The sequence below is a fragment of the Acipenser ruthenus genome, chromosome 2 (assembly GCF_902713425.1).
Source record: "Acipenser ruthenus chromosome 2, fAciRut3.2 maternal haplotype, whole genome shotgun sequence".
In the NCBI taxonomy this organism is placed as follows: Eukaryota; Metazoa; Chordata; class Actinopteri; order Acipenseriformes; family Acipenseridae; genus Acipenser; species Acipenser ruthenus.
The window spans coordinates 7,331,212-7,345,546 of record NC_081190.1 but is presented as its reverse complement, the minus strand read 5'-3'; the positions used below and the strand labels follow the sequence as shown (position 1 = coordinate 7,345,546).

The window sequence follows — 14,335 nt, the reverse complement described above, 5'->3', positions numbered from 1 at the left end:
ACCTCTAGGGGGGTTATTATACAATCTAAACACTGAAACTTCAGACTGCTCTGTTAGTATAGAAAAGAGAAGTCAGATATAATTCATATTTATTATTCAGTATAAAACACATTTAATTAGATATCCTAGTCTTTCTGTACCTGATGTACTTGGATGTAAGACATGATTCTGAGAGATATACTGAGGCCACCACGGTGCATAGCAGTACAACAAGGAAAATAGTGAAGACCCATACAGAGTTCATCCCACTTGTGTAATTAACCAGTAACAGTCTATTCCTTTACCTGCTCAGCTTTTGACTTCTTCTCAGTAGAGAAGAAATAAAAAACACCCAACTAAATTAATAAACCAGGAACATACTAAAGCCTCTATTACAGACCAGCCCACACCACCATGCCAAAAGTAAACTTCACACCCTTGACCGTCGGTTAGCTATAGAAATTAGCCAGTTCTATTTGCAATCAAGAGAAACTGCTGCCAGTCTGATGGCGAGAGTGAGGTCATCAGCCAGATTTTTTTGGACTGACAAAGCAGTTGTCAGAAGCCTCTGCAGGTCCCCACGATGACAAGGGGCAGACTTGACGATTCCCTGCTACCTACCTCAGCACTTTCCTTGCCAGCAGCAAGAGCAGCAGCGGTGGTGGCTGTAGCAGTGCCCGGAGAGGGCTTCTGATCCTTGGGCTACAAGAAACAGGAGGGTGGGGGGTTCATTTACTGTGCCGGAGCTGGCATAGCAAACATACAGTACTGTACGGGAGGATGGGCAGGGACATTCTGAATAGGGATGGATACCATGGCTTTCCTTAGATCAAACTCTGCACCTGTTTAGTTTAAAGTGACTTGTTCCCTCGATTATTTTGTATACACCTTGCATTGTTCACAAGAAACGCATTGCTTTGCCTTTGCTGTACCCTGTGTGGTTCGTATTGCAGCTTTATCCAGATCATGGTCCCTCGAGCAACTCTGATTTATGAGTGCTAGATTGTAGGAACAGAAAATGAGCATTGTTGCAGGAGGGAGTATGATCTGGGTACACCACAGTGTTTAGAAGTGATTCGCGACCCATAAAGCCTGGACAATAATTGCCATGTCAAGTCAAATCTACTGCAGTACTATTGACAGTACCTTATCTTCTGATTAATTCTTTTGCTCAGCAAAAGAGTACTAAAGCTTATTGTATGCTTTTGACAAACTTGGAAAAATAAATTAATTAATTTAATACATTCTTCTTGAAACACCAGGACTACAGTAATAATGCCATTAAAGGATACAGTTTGTTTACCGAAGCCAACAAAGGCTGCATGTTTTGTTTTTTTTTAAAGTTCACTCATTTCTCACAGTACCACAATGGCCTGTGGGATGTTTAAGGCACACATCTTTTGTAGCACTGGTCAAATTCACTTGAGCACCAAGGGAAAAGAATGAGGCCTGCACAAACACAAAGCTTGATCTATTCAATATCTCCAATAAATCTGAGCTGGCTGTGTGAGGCAGGTTAGTCGGGAAAGACAGACAGCTCCTCAGAGCTGCTTCAAAGCTTCAAAAGATGGGCTTTTTTATCGATTTTGGCATCAAACGAGATGCTGTACCTCCTACAAGGGTGTACTTTAATGAAGCAGTGTCGACCTTAAAGGGATACTTCACACTATCCTACACATTTCTGGAATATTTCATAATCTCTGATGTGTGTTTTGTAGAATTCTCCATTGTTTACCCTTAGAGCATCACTATGCCCCCTTTCAACCACAAGGGCTGCTTCTGAAATCTTAATATCTGAATTTCTGAAATTAGCAACTGTCATTTTGTCCCCTTGGCAACTCTGACAACTGTGGGTAAGTAAATGACAAACCTTCTGAGGGGACAGAAATGACAGCTGACTCTTTTGAGTCTGTTAGAAGCAGGACCAGTACCTACATAAGAATAAGCCCCTTTTCTGCAAGACCATTTATCCTGTTGTAACACTTAGACCAACTTCCCAGTCTCTAATAAAAATAACCATATCCCCTATGCAGCAGGTATTAGGATCCCACCAGGAACCACTTAAAAAGCCCTGTGAGTGGCAAAGGGGGTATCATGTTTCAGATGGGGTCCTATTTCATGTGGCACAGGTAGCAAAACTACAGTCAAATCAGAAAATGAATGGAAAACTTTGGACGATAAAGGGCTCGAGTGAAATCTAGATAACCGGATCCTCATTATGTTTTAATTTTAATACTGCAAGAACTGAGTGAGTAAGAAAACAAGTTCAGCTTCTGGTTCTCAGCCAGTTACCCAAGCCATAGGATCTGGTAGTATGCATGTCCCTGAATTCAAGCCCTACTGACAATGGGCGCTGACTGAATCAGGTTATTTTATCAAGAGAACAGGAGCTCACTGCTGTTTCCTGTGTTACAGGTATGGATACAGCGGGAACATTTTGCAACAGATTTGCAGGTTCAGAACCGTTTACTGCTCTTGCTTGGTCCAGGACAAACACAAATATGTCAGGCTGCAGGTTAAACAACACTGTCTCCACAACCATGAGAAATGTACCTTCCTGCCAAACTTAAAAAAAAACAAAACAAAAAAAAACACGTTTGTTTCCCTAGCTTTTTATCTGTGGTGTACAGCACTTTCACCCCAATACTTAAAAGGGAACATAAGGACCTTTTTATTTTATTGTGTTACATGTTCCCATGTGTTGCTACAACTGTTTACGTAAGGTGTGTGTATGGTTTTATTTTTGACCACTTTTTTAATCTTTTAAATTGCATTCCCTGCATCAAGATGGCTTCCCATGTACCTTCATGGACCTCTCAGAACTACATTTCCCATCATCCTCCTGTTCACTGGTAAATCCATCTGTTACATATGTGAGCAGAAGGATGATGGGAAATGTAGTTCCGAGAGGTCCATGCAGGTACATCTGAAGCCATCTTGAGGCAGGGAATGCAATTTAAAAGTTTAAAAAAGTGGTCAAAATGTAAAAAAAATAAATAAAACCACACACACACACCTTATGTAAACAGTTGTAGCAACACACGGGAACATGAAACACAACCAAAGGATATGATTCCAACAGACTGATGATAAAGACTGACAAGCAAGTTGATCGTATATCCTTACCGCGGTTTCTTTTGGCTTTACAGCAGCTGGTGCACTGGCAGAGGAAGCTGCTGGCTGTGCAAAATTCAAAAGAAGAATGGGGTTAATGAGAACGAATGCATGCATTACACCAGACTGCAGAACACACAAGGAAATCAGAGAAAATATCCAGTTTTCTTTTACCCTCAATCAGATTAAGTCAGAGGCAGGCATACCGAGACTGCGCCTCTGTGATGCACGGTATCAAACCACAACATCTTCTTCCCACATGGCCCGCTGTTGCTACCTGCCGCACTTCACTGCCTTACTCTGCATACCTGTACGTATCTGTAAACGGGTAATGTCTTGGGATTTTGAACTGGCCTCTGTATATACTAGAAGCCAATACGCCGGTCGTAGGGTGTCTTACTGTCTAAGAGATGTCATCCTGTACATTACATATTTTTATGCAAGACCATTGCTTAGAGAGGGTCCATATGAAGCACTCAAAACAATGCAGAAACAGGACTAATAGAAGTTCCCAGTTAGCTCAGGTCGTTGTGTTTACTCTTTCTGATCCTCATGAAGACCCGTATGGAGAGTGCAGCTGATGCTTACCTGCTTGGCAGGATCTGGTTTTGCAGCCTGCGTTCCCTGCAATAAAAATAGAGAAGTTTCAGATGAAGGAAATGCAGCAGCAGAAAACAAAGAACCTACAGCACTATACAGATATACAGTTTATATACACACACGCTTACTTTTACATAGGTTTACTATACTTTCACCACGCTATGCATTTCATATGCTTCAATATGCTTAACTATATCTCAGTAGGATGTGTATGCATATGGTCCATGTAGTAGGGCTAACAGATTATCCACGAAAGTATAAATCCATCTTCTTATCGTGGTATGCAAGGATGTTTCTCATTTGCTGTAAAGGATATTTCAGTGCTTTACTATACTTGTCTGTGCTTGTAAAATGAAGACAGTGGTTGTTTAAAAAGTTATAAATCCAGTTGTAAATGCTTATTATGGATAGAGCTTGTTCCAATGCTTACTAGAGGCTTTATTCTTCGAATATTTATACTTAAGAGCCTGCATGAAATCAATGAAACTCAAATGAAAGTGCAGCTGGAGGATACCTGAGCTGCTTGCATGGGCTTTGCAGAACAGAACAGAAACAGACAGGAATGAAAGTAGCAGATACAATAAAACAACAATGAAACAATAAAAACACTACGCCTGTTACCAGCACAAGGAACAAAATATTTACAGAAAATGTAGTTCATACAGCGAGTATACATATGGTATACAAACATGAATACATCTAGGCAATATGCTCTCAAACACAGCTTTCTCAAGAACTTTAGTACCCTGCGTGGATGCAAAAAAGGTTTGAAAAGCATGCAGAGTACAACTGTGAAGGAGACAGTATGGAAGCAATGACTAACAGATGAATCAAGTGAAAACAATTCCTTCTTTGGTAAGCTATACAGTATAAAACGGATATCGATCTAAACATAGGAGCCTGATTAGAGTGCATTCAAACAGAACTTACAATACATAACACCCTCTTACTAATTAGCAAATATATCACTATAGTCAAAGATAAGTTGCCACATGCATTCATCTGTGCAAGCTGTTCAAAACTCTATCACGCAAAACAGCGCGGCTAAATCTAGCACATCCACGCCGGTCAACACTGACAAATAACTGCTCTGAGAAAGACCAGGCATGGACAGATAGCCTCCTGAGCTACTGGAGCAGCCTTGTTTTGCATGCCTGTTGAGTCAACTATATATATATATATATATATATATATATATATATATATATATATATATATATATATATATATATATATATAGATCTAGCGCTAAACCATCCTGTGTATGGTTTTCTTTTCCAAGTTATCCTCAGTGTCGATGGTTATCAATGTAATGGTTCTGTACTAAGGGAAAAATCATAGCACAAAGGCAGTTACAATGGCTGGTAATGCAGGGCTACCATTTGCCCCATAATGCCATTACACTAGCACTTGTATTCTTGTTATAAGGCGGAACACAAATAGAACACAGTGTCTCCCGTATTAATCAAAATCCTCCTCTGCCTTCTACAACGCTACAGGGTACCCACAATATGAAATGGCCAGGAAAAGTAAAATTATTCAAATAGAACAGTAATACAGCAGATAAGTAACAGATCCTCGCGATGTTAGAAGCAGGTGGGTGTGGCAGCACAATAGCCAGTAGATTGTGGGTTTTGTCAATGATACATTGATGTACTGTTCTCCTAGCTGCTCTGTGAGGGCTGGTGTTCTACCTGCCTGGTCCTGGAGACATGGATGCCCTTTTCCACGCAGTGCCTGTGCAGAGCATCCTGTGTGAATAAGCAAGCAGGGGTGTGCCGAATATTCACACTTGATACTACATCACGTTGGTGTGGTATTCTTAATGAAAAACAAAAAAAACAAACTGTGAATTGAATTTTAAAAAAGTAAGGAAGTGGCTTCACCTCCCTTCACAAAGGAGTAAATAATGTGACCCTGTCGCCTTGATTGTAAATCTCAAACTCATTCCAAGCAGCACCCGGCTAGGGAGCAGTCAAAGACAACAGTGCAGTCTGTGTGTGTGGAAAAGAGCAAATCATTCTGATTGATACATGATTCTCATTGTCAAATACTTATCCATGCAGCTCAGCTTCTTTAAATAGCACACCCACACTCAAACACCACACAGTTTGATTTGCCCTACTGCTTCTGGCTAATGTCGGACTAAGGCTTCAGAAAGAATTCTTGGACTGGAAGGACCGAGCTACAGGCAAAGTTTAGACAGGGGGTGAAATGTCTGTATCCTGCACCATGGCAACTGATAGGAGGCCACTAAACTGCACACGCCTTTTCAGATTAAAAACCTGTTCAGCAGAATAAGCAAAGGAACACACCCGACACCAATTCAAGTGTCCAACTGTCTGAGCTTTTCTGATGTGAAATAGTTTCTCAGTTAAGTCAGAACAAATCGGTTACTATGAATAAGCCCAATCAAAAGTAAAAATAAATAAATAAATAAATAGATACCATCACTTTGGTTATTATCACACACTATCAATTACATTTATCTTTCATGTAACCAGAGTGAGGGAGTAATGCATTACTGTAATTACTATTATTATTATTTGTTTATTTAGCAGACGCCTTTACCCAAGGCGACTTACAGAGACTAGGGTGTGTGAACTATGCATCAGTTGCAGAGTCACTTACAATTACGTCTCACCCGAAAGACGGAGCACAAGGAGGTTAATTGACTTGCTCAGGGTCACACAATGAGTCAGTGATTGAGGTGGGATTTGAACCGGGGACCTCCTGGTTACAAGCCCATTTCTTTAACACAGCCTTCTTTTCTGATTTACTTTCTGTTAAAGCACTGCATGGTGTAATCTGATTACATTTTTCAGTAACTTGTAACCTTTTTCAGACAGGTAACTAAAATGTGGAAATGCATTACAATTTATGTGAAAAAAAGGACTATGGCTAATTCATAACATGGAAAACAGAAAGCGCTTTAACAGTGCAAGTCAAATCTTACATGTCACACAAACAAGTATGTTTTTATATCAACTTGCTAGAAAATGGCAAAGGAGGGAATGAGTGGGTTTGATAGCTGGATCTTCAAAGAATATTTCGAGCTGCAGTCGTGATAAATTGCATACAGTACTGTACCTTCGTTTCAGTAGGTTTCTATTGTGAAGCGTGATGAATTGCATACAGTACTGTACCTTCGTTTCAGTAGGTTTCTGTTGTGAAGCGTGATGAATTGCATACAGTACTGTACCTTCGTTTCAGTAGGTTTCTATTGTGAAGCGTGATGAATTGCATACAGTACTGTACCTTCGTTTCAGTAGGTTTCTGTTGTGAAGCGTGATGAATTGCATACAGTACTGTACCTTCGTTTCAGTAGGTTTCTATTGTGAAGCGTGATGAATTGCATACAGTACTGTACCTTCGTTTCAGTAGGTTTCTATTGTGAAGCGTGATGAATTGCATACAGTACTGTACCTTCGTTTCAGTAGGTTTCTATTGTGAAGCGTGATGAATTGCATACAGTACTGTACCTTCGTTTCAGTAGGTTTCTATTGTGAAGCGTGATGAATTGCATACAGTTCTGTACCTTCGTTTCAGTAGGTTTCTATTGTGAAGCGTGATGAATTGCATACAGTACTGTACCTTCGTTTCAGTAGGTTTCTATTGTGAAGCGTGATGAATTGCATACAGTACTGTACCTTCGTTTCAGTAGGTTTCTATTGTGAAGCGTGATGAATTGCATACAGTACTGTACCTTCGTTTCAGTAGGTTTCTATTGTGAAGCGTGATGAATTGCATACAGTACTGTACCTTCGTTTCAGTAGGTTTCTATTGTGAAGTGTGATGAATTGCATACAGTACTGTACCTTCGTTTCAGTAGGTTTCTATTGTGAAGCGTGATGAATTGCATACAGTACTGTACCTTCGTTTCAGTAGGTTTCTATTGTGAAGCGTGATGAATTGCATACAGTACTGTACCTTCGTTTCAGTAGGTTTCTATTGTGAAGCGTGATGAATTGCATACAGTTCTGTACCTTCGTTTCAGTAGGTTTCTATTGTGAAGTGTGATGAATTGCATACAGTTCTGTACCTTCGTTTCAGTAGGTTTCTATTGTGAAGTGTGATGAATTGCATACAGTACTGTACCTTCGTTTCAGTAGGTTTCTATTGTGAAGCGTGATGAATTGCATACAGTTCTGTACCTTCGTTTCAGTAGGTTTCTATTGTGAAGTGTGATGAATTGCATACAGTTCTGTACCTTCGTTTCAGTAGGTTTCTATTGTGAAGCGTGATGAATTGCATACAGTACTGTACCTTCGTTTCAGTAGGTTTCTATTGTGAAGCGTGATGAATTGCATACAGTACTGTACCTTCGTTTCAGTAGGTTTCTATTGTGAAGCGTGATGAATTGCATACAGTTCTGTACCTTCGTTTCAGTAGGTTTCTATTGTGAAGCGTGATGAATTGCATACAGTACTGTACCTTCGTTTCAGTAGGTTTCTATTGTGAAGCGTGATGAATTGCATACAGTACTGTACCTTCGTTTCGGTAGGTTTCTATTGTGAAGCGTGATGAATTGCATACAGTACTGTACCTTCGTTTCGGTAGGTTTCTATTGTGAAGCGTGATGAATTGCATACAGTTCTGTACCTTCGTTTCGGTAGGTTTCTATTGTGAAGCGTGATGAATTGCATACAGTACTGTACCTTCGTTTCAGTAGGTTACTATTGTGAAGCGTGATGAATTGCATACAGTACTGTACCTTCGTTTCGGTAGGTTTCTATTGTGAAGCGTGATGAATTGCATACAGTACTGTACCTTCGTTTCGGTAGGTTTCTATTGTGAAGCGTGATGAATTGCATACAGTACTGTACCTTCGTTTCGGTAGGTTTCTATTGTGAAGCGTGATGAATTGCATACAGTTCTGTACCTTCGTTTCAGTAGGTTTCTATTGTGAAGCGTGATGAATTGCATACAGTTCTGTACCTTCGTTTCAGTAGGTTTCTATTGTGAAGCGTGATGAATTGCATACAGTACTGTACCTTCGTTTCAGTAGGTTTCTATTGTGAAGCGTGATGAATTGCATACAGTACTGTACCTTCGTTTCAGTAGGTTTCTATTGTGAAGCGTGATGAATTGCATACAGTACTGTACCTTCGTTTCAGTAGGTTTCTATTGTGAAGCGTGATGAATTGCATACAGTACTGTACCTTCGTTTCAGTAGGTTTCTATTGTGAAGCGTGATGAATTGCATACAGTACTGTACCTTCGTTTCAGTAGGTTTCTATTGTGAAGCGTGATGAATTGCATACAGTACTGTACCTTCGTTTCAGTAGGTTTCTATTGTGAAGCGTGATGAATTGCATACAGTACTGTACCTTCGTTTCAGTAGGTTTCTATTGTGAAGCGTGATGAATTGCATACAGTTCTGTACCTTCGTTTCAGTAGGTTTCTATTGTGAAGCGTGATGAATTGCATACAGTACTGTACCTTCGTTTCAGTAGGTTTCTATTGTGAAGCGTGATGAATTGCATACAGTACTGTACCTTCGTTTCAGTAGGTTTCTATTGTGAAGCGTGATGAATTGCATACAGTTCTGTACCTTCGTTTCAGTAGGTTTCTATTGTGAAGCGTGATGAATTGCATACAGTTCTGTACCTTCGTTTCAGTAGGTTTCTATTGTGAAGCGTGATGAATTGCATACAGTACTGTACCTTCGTTTCAGTAGGTTTCTATTGTGAAGCGTGATGAATTGCATACAGTACTGTACCTTCGTTTCAGTAGGTTTCTATTGTGAAGCGTGATGAATTGCATACAGTACTGTACCTTCGTTTCGGTAGGTTTCTATTGTGAAGCGTGATGAATTGCATACAGTACTGTACCTTCGTTTCGGTAGGTTTCTATTGTGAAGCGTGATGAATTGCATACAGTACTGTACCTTCGTTTCGGTAGGTTTCTATTGTGAAGCGTGATGAATTGCATACAGTTCTGTACCTTCGTTTCAGTAGGTTTCTATTGTGAAGCGTGATGAATTGCATACAGTACTGTACCTTCGTTTCGGTAGGTTTCTATTGTGAAGCGTGATGAATTGCATACAGTACTGTACCTTCGTTTCGGTAGGTTTCTATTGTGAAGCGTGATGAATTGCATACAGTACTGTACCTTCGTTTCGGTAGGTTTCTATTGTGAAGCGTGATGAATTGCATACAGTACTGTACCTTCGTTTCAGTAGGTTTCTATTGTGAAGCGTGATGAATTGCATACAGTTCTGTACCTTCGTTTCAGTAGGTTTCTATTGTGAAGCGTGATGAATTGCATACAGTTCTGTACCTTCGTTTCAGTAGGTTTCTATTGTGAAGCGTGATGAATTGCATACAGTACTGTACCTTCGTTTCAGTAGGTTTCTATTGTGAAGCGTGATGAATTGCATACAGTACTGTACCTTCGTTTCAGTAGGTTTCTATTGTGAAGCGTGATGAATTGCATACAGTACTGTACCTTCGTTTCAGTAGGTTTCTATTGTGAAGCGTGATGAATTGCATACAGTACTGTACCTTCGTTTAAGTAGGTTTCTATTGTGAAGCGTGATGAATTGCATACAGTACTGTACCTTCGTTTCAGTAGGTTTCTATTGTGAAGCGTGATGAATTGCATACAGTACTGTACCTTCGTTTCAGTAGGTTTCTATTGTGAAGCGTGATGAATTGCATACAGTTCTGTACCTTCGTTTCAGTAGGTTTCTATTGTGAAGCGTGATGAATTGCATACAGTACTGTACCTTCGTTTCAGTAGGTTTCTATTGTGAAGCGTGATGAATTGCATACAGTACTGTACCTTCGTTTCAGTAGGTTTCTATTGTGAAGCGTGATGAATTGCATACAGTTCTGTACCTTCGTTTCAGTAGGTTTCTATTGTGAAGCGTGATGAATTGCATACAGTTCTGTACCTTCGTTTCAGTAGGTTTCTATTGTGAAGCGTGATGAATTGCATACAGTACTGTACCTTCGTTTCAGTAGGTTTCTATTGTGAAGCGTGATGAATTGCATACAGTACTGTACCTTCGTTTCAGTAGGTTTCTATTGTGAAGCGTGATGAATTGCATACAGTTCTGTACCTTCGTTTCAGTAGGTTTCTATTGTGAAGCGTGATGAATTGCATACAGTTCTGTACCTTCGTTTCAGTAGGTTTCTATTGTGAAGCGTGATGAATTGCATACAGTTCTGTACCTTCGTTTCAGTAGGTTTCTATTGTGAAGCGTGATGAATTGCATACAGTTCTGTACCTTCGTTTCAGTAGGTTTCTATTGTGAAGCGTGATGAATTGCATACAGTACTGTACCTTCGTTTCAGTAGGTTTCTATTGTGAAGCGTGATGAATTGCATACAGTACTGTACCTTCGTTTCAGTAGGTTTCTATTGTGAAGCGTGATGAATTGCATACAGTTCTGTACCTTCGTTTCAGTAGGTTTCTATTGTGAAGCGTGATGAATTGCATACAGTTCTGTACCTTCGTTTCAGTAGGTTTCTATTGTGAAGCGTGATGAATTGCATACAGTACTGTACCTTCGTTTCAGTAGGTTTATATTGTGAAGTGTGATGAATTGCATACAGTTCTGTACCTTCGTTTCAGTAGGTTTCTATTGTGAAGCGTGATGAATTGCATACAGTACTGTACCTTCGTTTCAGTAGGTTTCTATTGTGAAGCGTGATGAATTGCATACAGTACTGTACCTTCGTTTCAGTAGGTTTCTATTGTGAAGCGTGATGAATTGCATACAGTACTGTACCTTCGTTTCAGTAGGTTTCTATTGTGAAGCGTGATAAAATTGCATACAGTACTGTACCTTCGTTTCAGTAGGTTTCTATTGTGAAGCGTGATGAATTGCATACAGTACTGTACCTTCGTTTCAGTAGGTTTCTATTGTGAAGCGTGATGAATTGCATACAGTACTGTACCTTCGTTTCAGTAGGTTTCTATTGTGAAGCGTGATGAATTGCATACAGTACTGTACCTTCGTTTCAGTAGGTTTCTATTGTGAAGTGTGATGAATTGCATACAGTACTGTACCTTCGTTTCAGTAGGTTTCTATTGTGAAGCGTGATGAATTGCATACAGTACTGTACCTTCGTTTCAGTAGGTTTCTATTGTGAAGCGTGATGAATTGCATACAGTACTGTACCTTCGTTTCAGTAGGTTTCTATTGTGAAGCGTGATGAATTGCATACAGTACTGTACCTTCGTTTCAGTAGGTTTCTATTGTGAAGCGTGATGAATTGCATACAGTACTGTACCTTCGTTTCAGTAGGTTTCTATTGTGAAGCGTGATGAATTGCATACAGTACTGTACCTTCGTTTCAGTAGGTTTCTATTGTGAAGCGTGATGAATTGCATACAGTACTGTACCTTCGTTTCAGTAGGTTTCTATTGTGAAGCGTGATGAATTGCATACAGTTCTGTACCTTCGTTTCAGTAGGTTTCTATTGTGAAGCGTGATGAATTGCATACAGTACTGTACCTTCGTTTCAGTAGGTTTCTATTGTGAAGCGTGATGAATTGCATACAGTACTGTACCTTCGTTTCAGTAGGTTTCTATTGTGAAGCGTGATGAATTGCATACAGTACTGTACCTTCGTTTCAGTAGGTTTCTATTGTGAAGCGTGATGAATTGCATACAGTTCTGTACCTTCGTTTCAGTAGGTTTCTATTGTGAAGCGTGATGAATTGCATACAGTACTGTACCTTCGTTTCAGTAGGTTTCTATTGTGAAGCGTGATGAATTGCATACAGTACTGTACCTTCGTTTCAGTAGGTTTCTATTGTGAAGCGTGATGAATTGCATACAGTTCTGTACCTTCGTTTCAGTAGGTTTCTATTGTGAAGCGTGATGAATTGCATACAGTTCTGTACCTTCGTTTCAGTAGGTTTCTATTGTGAAGCGTGATGAATTGCATACAGTTCTGTACCTTCGTTTCAGTAGGTTTCTATTGTGAAGCGTGATGAATTGCATACAGTACAGTACCTTCGTTTCAGTAGGTTTCTATTGTGAAGCGTGATGAATTGCATACAGTTCTGTACCTTCGTTTCAGTAGGTTTCTATTGTGAAGCGTGATGAATTGCATACAGTACTGTACCTTCGTTTCAGTAGGTTTCTATTGTGAAGCGTGATGAATTGCATACAGTTCTGTACCTTCGTTTCAGTAGGTTTCTATTGTGAAGCGTGATGAATTGCATACAGTACTGTACCTTCGTTTCAGTAGGTTTCATGGTGGCTGTCTGTGCTGCAGCAGGGGCAGGTGCTGGTTTGGGCTGCGGCTACAAAGGGGAAAAAGAAAAAAGAAAAGCGTTCCTGAGTTAGTGCTGGATGAAGGATTCATTGAACAAAATGTAGCTGCAGCCTTAGAGCAAGGAATACAAGGAATACACCTGGACCCATCTGGGGAAAACTTTTCAACATGTTTCAAAGATTCATGAGGCGGGGGATGCTGGGATACACACTAGCCAAAGAGAAACATGAATACAAAGTGGGTATAATCATACGTGTTGAAAACATGTCTCCTTGTGAAGAGCACCTGTTAACTACACAGTTCAAGCGTATGTGCACCATGCAGTGCTTTAACAGAACGTAAATCAGAAAAGAAAAGGAGACTGCGTTTAATAAAAAACATACACTTAGAAATGATATATTCAGCATGGCCATGTAATGTCTATTTTTTAATCCCCATTCATTTTCCCCATGGTTATGCATTTACCATAGTTTACCCTGATTTTCCATGGTTATCAATATGTGTTACCATACCTCCATGCTGTTTACAATGGTAAGCTATGCTTCACCGTGCTTTATTACACTCTGCTCTGCTTTGCTATAGTACACTTTGAGAAGGGTTGAGCACTGTAGCTCTTCCGTTTCAGTAGCTTTAAAAATAAACACAGCAACACGCTTGCCTCCTTTTGTATTTTTGTATCATTCTTAATAAGGTCCACTTGCATTGGAATGACCCTATGATATTTCATATGTATAAATTCTATTCTTTAAGTCCCCTGCTCCCCAGCTCAGGGGAGATCAGTGCAGGCTCTTCCACATCCACAGCATTGTGGTCAAAGCCCAGGTAAAGGTGCTCACAAAGAGAACTGTGCACGCAGGGACTGAAGGGCATGGATGCAACTTTATAAACACAAACATTTGTCTGCAGAATTAAGTTGCCACAAACATTTCCTGTTTTACAGTATCAATGATTCCAGCAACTCCAGACCCTTTGATGGGAAGAGATTGCTCCTGGTCACAGCCCGCAATGGTGAATATCATAGTGTTGTACAGTACCTAACTGCTTTTTACTTTTCTTTGCCCTTTGAAAACCTGCACACAAGTAAACTGAACAGAATACACCCATATGTAAAGTTACCTTTTTATGGAACGCTGTCTATAAAAGGTATATCCTGTGCTCTTTCTCAGCTGTTAAATCCCAGGTTCCCAATCTAGCTTTGTGCAAGTGGGTGTTTTTCCTTTGCCCGAGGCATGGGCGGGACTCTTTTCACTCATAAATATACAGTACAGTGTAACACAGGGACATACGCTGTCTATACCTTGCCCAATTGCAAAACCACAGCAGAACAGAGGCAAACGTCATTCAGAACCTCTCCCAAACTGCACCAGGTGGCATCTCTTATACAGGAGAGAGCTTTAAAACTACAA

At 40.1% G+C, this 14,335-nt stretch overlaps 1 protein-coding gene across 4 annotated transcripts in view; it reads right to left on the bottom strand.

The window, feature by feature from the left end:
• Positions 1 to 14,335, bottom strand: part of LOC117403693 (calpastatin-like) — a 71,817-nt gene that overhangs the window by 18,539 nt on the left and 38,943 nt on the right. For 3 of the 4 annotated variants that reach the window (XM_058987858.1, XM_058987851.1, XM_058987837.1), the window contains exons 4-7: positions 12,889 to 12,957; positions 3,682 to 3,717; positions 3,106 to 3,159; positions 601 to 681 (exon numbers count right to left, since the gene is read on the bottom strand). In XM_058987858.1, coding sequence (XP_058843841.1) covers positions 601 to 681; positions 3,106 to 3,159; positions 3,682 to 3,717; positions 12,889 to 12,957 — 240 coding nt within the window. The remainder of the gene's footprint in view (positions 1 to 600; positions 682 to 3,105; positions 3,160 to 3,681; positions 3,718 to 12,888; positions 12,958 to 14,335) is intronic. The other variant, XM_058987843.1, reaches the window with a different exon arrangement.